Here is a 5,797-nt window from a genome sequence, read left to right on the forward strand (position 1 = left end):
TCCTGGAATTGAGCCCCGTATCGGGCTTCCTGCTCAGCAGGGAGCCTGCTTCTCCCTCTCCCACTCTCCCTGCTTGTGTTCCCTCTCTCGCTGTCTCTTTCTCTATGTCAAATACATAAAGTCTTAAAACACAAAACAGAATAGTATTTCATTATATGTAAACACCACATTTTGTTTATCCACTCACCAGCTGACAAATATTGAGGTTGTTTCTATCCCTTGGCCACTGTGAATGCTGCTGCTCTGAACATGGTCGCACAGGCGCGTGTTCGAACCCCTGCTTTCACTTCTCTGGGGCATCCACTCAAAGGAGGAATTGCAGGAGCCTATGGCAATTCTATGTTGACGTTTAATTTTCTGAGCAACCACCATACTGTTTTCCACGGTGGCTGCACCAATTTACATTCCCATCAGCAGCACAGGAGGGCTCCAATTTCTCCATATCCTCATCAGCACTTATTTTATTTTTCATTTTTTGGATCACAGCTAGCCTCAACGGTGTGGAAGAGGGTGAAATTCTGACAGAGGAGGGACAAGCCAGCCGTTCAGGCAACAAAGACCCCCGCGACGGTGGGGGAGGGGCGGGGGGCTGGTTGTGGCGTGCAGTGAATCGAGTCACCCACTGTCTGATGTCAAAATCCATGTTGGGGAGGAGCGCCTGTGGCTCTGTGGTTTAAAGCCTCTGCCTTTGGCTTAGGTCATGATCCCAGAGTCCTGGGATCGAGCTCCACATGGGGCTCTCTGTTCAGTGGGGAGCCTGCTTCCTCCTCTCTCTCTCTGCCTGCCTCTCTGCCTACTTGTGATCTCTGTCTGTCAAATAAATAAATCTTAAAAAAAAAATCCATGTGGGGTTCTGTTGCCCTCCCTCTCCTGGAAACAACTGATTCTGTAGAGTATTGGCTAGCGCCCACTTCCCTAAAACCTTCCAATGCCGCTACCCGAGTTCATGTTGGCTCAGATGTTCTGGAACGCCAGCCACTTGCCATGAGAAGGTGAGCCAGGGACCGGGGGACTGCCACACAGGAGGTGAGCCAGTCACCCCATCACAATGACCAGGGACTGTGACCAAAGCAGCCTGGGTCACGTAGGTGAGGGCTCATCTCCAGGACAGGTATGGCAATGGGACACAGCAGCCGCCTCTTCATGCAGTGGCGGCACCTGGAGTGGGAAGGGCTGGACCATCGTCATCCTCTTGGTAGCAAGAGGGGTAGGTGCTGTTTTTCACTGAAGCCGGCCCCCAGCCCCAGGAGGGGAGCTGTCCATGCACAAAACGGAGGGGACACAGGGACAATTTGAGGTTTGGCAGCCACCATGCTGGGCCACAGCACATGGCATGGAGTGAGGTTCAGGGCAGTGGTCCGTGGGAATGAAGTGGAGGACCAGCCCAGAACTGGGAGCTCAGATTGCTCCCCAGGGGCCAACTGTAAGGCTCCCCACTAGCACTTCAGGGTTAGGGAGTGAGGGACAGGGTTGGATGTATCTGCTGCTGTTGCTTAACTGGGAACGCAGAGCCTTATAAAATTTTCCACCCTGGATACCCCAACCCCATTAGAAAACACGGTTTGTGCTTCTGACCCAGGGTGCCACTAAGTCCTAGGCCTGCTGCCTGCTTCCTCAGGGCAGCTCAGATCCCTGGTTTGGGGCACCTGAGAGTTCAAGTCTGCTCAATAGATGCTACCAACCACTGTGGATTATTTGCCTCAAAAAGGCTGTTGTTAAAGATTTATTAGCACACTACCCACCTTGTTTGAGAGGTGAATCTGCTGTTCTCCTCAGTTCTGATTCCTTCTGGGACCCGCTCCTGCCCCTTGGTCCCAGAATCCCTGCACACGTGCCCATTGATCCGTGCGGCTGCCTTCAAGCCCTGGGTGACTGAGTAACGTGCAGGGGGCGCTAAGAGGACTGGGGCAGTTTGCTTGCTTGACATGGCTTTGGGGACAACGGCTGCTTCCCCTGGCCTGGTCAGAGGAAGCAGGTCTAACCAGCTTGTCTGTGTCTAGGTTGTCTGCTATGGCAGGTGTGGTGTACCCCAGACAGGTGAGTGTTGTGGGTGTCTGTCCTTTGTGACCACCTCAAGGTCGAGCAGCTTTAGCAAACAGGCCCAGGTGCTGTGGGGGTCCCTCTGGTCCTCATTCTGGAATGGGGTGTGTGTGGGGGGGTGGTTAATAGGCAAAGAGGAAAGCAAGGATATACAATTTTCTGGGAGTTCATTATTCATTATTTATTACTATTTATTATTTATTTATTTCATTCATGCATTTATAAGGCACCCTCAGCCCTGTGTTGGGCTTCAAGGCTGTAGAGATGCCAAAGGTTAGGTCCTGATCTAGTATACTTCATTCAATCAATTACAGTCCCCCTGCTAAGTGCTGTAACAAGGGAGGCAAAATGTGTTATGAAAGCAGAGGAGTAAGCGTGTAATTTGGAGGAATACAAACTTGAGGAATAAAAGGATGGGATAGCTGTTGGGGGGAAGAAATTCAGCTGGGTTTTAGAGGATGTGTAGGAGTTTGCTGCAGAGGGCATGGAGGGATGTCAAGCGGGGTGAGCTGGCAAGGGTCGGTAGAAACCAGATCATGAGGGGCTCTGAATGCCGGGCTCTAAAGTTGGTCTGGGTCCTATGGGCAATGAGAAGCTGTCGAATGCCTTTAGGTGGAAGAATGGCAAGATGGGATCTCTTGTTTTGGAATCTCCCTTGCCCTCCAGGCCCCTGTGGATTTAGACACATACAAGAGCTCCTACATGGTTGACTACCAACCCTACGGGAAGCACAAGTACTCCAGAGTCACACCACAAGAGGTAAGAACTGACTCTCTTGTCTTCTGTCCATGGCCCGTGGAAATCACCTTTATTCTATCTTTATTATGTGTGGATATTGGGGGCACTTCTTTAGAACAGTATCTGATACCGGGAGAGCTGAGGAAATCTTTTATGTGCGTGCATTGTGTGTATGTTTTTTAAAATGTACATCAACCTGGGGTGCCTGGGTGGCTCAGTCTTTAAGCATCTGCCTTCAGTATCTGTCATGATCCCAGGGTCCTGCTCGGCGGGAAGGCTGTTTCTCCCTCTCCCACTCCCCTGCTTGTGTTCTCTCTCTTGCTGTGTCTCTTTCTGTCAAATAAATAAAATCTTAAAAAAAAAAGTACATCAACCCTAAGTCATGAACACGAGAGTATAAATGATACACATTCACGGTTTAAATAGCATTGACAAAACAAACACCAGTGTGCCCATTATCAGCCCCCAGAATGAAAACATAGCACATTAGAAGTACCCTAGGGCACCCCCCTTCTTCCCCCTTAAGAGGTAGGTACTATTCTGAATTTGAGGTTAATCATTTCCTTGGTGTCTTTTAAAAACAGTTGTGCTCTATAGGTATATATCCCTATAAACTGTTGAGGTTTGCCTTTTTGAGCTCTGTTACACACTGGATCGTTCTATTTGTACTCTTCTGTGGCTTTTGCTTTTTGCTGAGTAATATGTTACTTATAGTATGCTATTCATTTTCTGCTGTGTCTTATTACATTGCATGAACGTGCCACCATATACTTGTCCCCTCTTCTGTTGGACATCTGGGTTTTTACTGGGCTGGTGATCTCACTGCCCTGTGTTGCGATGAGGATTCCACAGCCTAAGGTTCAGGAGTCTGCCGCCCCAGGAGGGGAATTGCTTGTCCCAGGGAATATCGTTACTTGCCAAAGTGGCTGTGTCACTGGAGTGGGGGACCGTTCCTTCTTTGGCTCTCCAAATTTGCCATCAACTTGGTGTTGAAAGACTTATTTGGTGGCTTATTGTGGGTTTGGCTTATTTGGTGGGTTTGAAATAATATCTTCTTGTGCTCTGGTTTAGCATCTTTTCATATGTTTATGGATATTCATTATTCTGGGAGATGTCCGTCATGTCTTTGGTCCCTGTTGTTAGTGGGATGCTTGTCTTTTTTCTTCTTAATTTGTAGGAGTTCTGTAGATATTCTAGACGTGTTTCATTTGTCAGTTATAGAAATGGTAACACCCGTCACGGGCTGTGGTTCGTCTTTTCCCTCCCTTTCAGCGAATAGAAACTTTTACTTTAATATAGTCGGATTAGCTGTCTTTCCCTTTATCGTTTGCCCTTTTAAAGGCTTGTTCAAGAAATCCTTTCCCGTCTCCAGGTAGCTCCACTAAAAATAAAAAGAAAATCTGTACAAACAAGGAACAATTTCTGGGATATAGTATTTAGTGGAAGTAAAATGCAGAGTGGGGTCATAATATGCATTCATTGAGGACAAGCCAGGGGGTATAAAACTCCATTATATGTTTTTTTTTTAAAGATTTTATTTATTTATTTGACAGAAAGAGAGAGAGATCACAAGTAGGCAGAGAGGCAGGCGGAGAGAGAGAAGGGGAAGCAGACTCCCCGCTGAGCAGAGAGCCCGATGCAGGGCTCCATCTCAGGACCCTGAGATCATGACCTGAGCCAAAGGCAGAGGCTTTTGAGCCACCCAGGTGCCCCTCCATTATATGTTTATACGAACATAAACTGTGTCTAGAAAGATAGGAAAAAGCTCTTACCTCAGTGAATATGTCTGGAGATGGGAACCAAGGGAAAAGGAGAAGCAGGAAAGAGACAGACTTTTCACGAGAAACCCTCTTCTATCACTTCAGTATTTCCCCGGGTCATACATACCACCATTCAAAAACCAGTTTAAACTTTTTTAACTAAAGAGAAGTGTGCTCTGTCCTGGATGAGGCCAAGGAATCTTCGCCTTTCCCCTGTCTCAGCCATCCATTCCTGTGTGATTTATTTCCACAGCAAGCAAAGCTGGATGCCCAACTCCGGGAGAAAGAATTTTATAGGGCCATCCCCAGCTCTACACCCAAGCTAGAGGATGGATACCCCGCCTTCAGAAGACCCCACATGACCGCCAAAGACCTGGGACAGCCCGGCTTCTTCCCCCTGCAGGACCAGGACCGAGTGGCCACAGAGGAGGATGAGTGCAGGTTCACCAGTATCTGCCATTCTGTGTACCCCGTTTCCCACGCCCTGTACCTGGCCCGGGGTACCCCTAACCGGGTCCGCCAGAGTGCCGGCTTTCCGTGCCTCCTGGAGCCCGAGCTCCAGCCTGCACCTGAGGAGGGCAAAGGCTACTTTCTACTGCCTGGCTGCCTATGTCCCTATCACCATAAAGTCAAGTTCCCTATCTTGAACAGATGGGGGCCCTTGATGCCATTTTACCAGTAGGAAGGGGGAGAGCGCCCTCAGGGGCCCTAGGGACATCCTCCCTCTCACAAGGCAATTCCTGCACGGCACTTGGAGAATAGACAGGAGGGCTGAAAATAAAACCCTGGAAAGACAGCACTGCGTGTGCTTGTTCTACCTGGTTCCCTGGCCTGCGCTGGGACAGCATCCACCCCCTCCCACCACCTGCGGAAGGGAGGGGCGGATGGGGGTTGTGGAAGTGGGGAGGGAGGAACACTGGTGTGTAGGGAGGCTGGAATTTGTGGGATATCTCATGACAACGAAGAGTCCTGCTGGAAAGATTCTTGTTGCTTTAGGCATTTACTTACAAAATGGGACAATGCGGTTTCCTACAGTTGTCTCAAGTTGTGCGAATGCTGTTGGGGAGCTTCCCTCGTGTGTTTCGTTGGCTCACCACACCCACCCTGTAGCAATCAGCAGGAACCGTCTCGAGAGCATCCTTTTATACTTTCCTTCTTGCTCAGCGGAGCTTTGATCAACATATCCACACATGCGTGAGTTAGGGAGCCGCTGGAGCTGCGGAAGCAAGGAACCTGGGTGCAGTGTCTTGAACCACACC

General features: G+C 49.3%; 1 protein-coding gene across 1 annotated transcript; it reads left to right on the forward strand.

Annotated features, from left to right (window-relative positions):
* The first annotated feature begins 1,100 nt into the window (after window positions 1-1,100).
* TEX37 (testis expressed 37) lies at window positions 1,101-5,329 on the forward strand. Its single transcript, XM_004742381.3, has 4 exons — window positions 1,101-1,207; window positions 2,001-2,037; window positions 2,707-2,799; window positions 4,792-5,329. Exons 2-4 carry the CDS (start codon window positions 2,011-2,013, stop codon window positions 5,218-5,220), a joined length of 549 nt encoding a protein of 182 aa, XP_004742438.1. The 5' UTR covers window positions 1,101-1,207; window positions 2,001-2,010; the 3' UTR covers window positions 5,221-5,329.
* Window positions 5,330-5,797: the final 468 nt, after the last annotated feature.

The sequence above is a fragment of the Mustela putorius genome, unplaced genomic scaffold (assembly GCF_011764305.1).
Source record: "Mustela putorius furo isolate JIRA1106 unplaced genomic scaffold, ASM1176430v1.1 tig00000281_pilon_pilon_pilon, whole genome shotgun sequence".
Lineage (NCBI taxonomy): Eukaryota > Metazoa > Chordata > Mammalia > Carnivora > Mustelidae > Mustela > Mustela putorius.

What these genes read in the sequence shown, in the direction of transcription:
- TEX37 (XM_004742381.3), top strand. Translation starts at nt 2,011, where the DNA reads ATGGCAGGTGTGGTGTACCCCAGACAG. An exon ending in GTGTGGTGTACCCCAGACAG is followed by an intron (nt 2,038 to 2,706) that starts GTGAGTGTTGTG and finishes CTTGCCCTCCAG; the next exon opens with GCCCCTGTGGATTTAGACAC. An exon ending in CCAGAGTCACACCACAAGAG is followed by an intron (nt 2,800 to 4,791) that starts GTAAGAACTGAC and finishes TTATTTCCACAG; the next exon opens with CAAGCAAAGCTGGATGCCCA.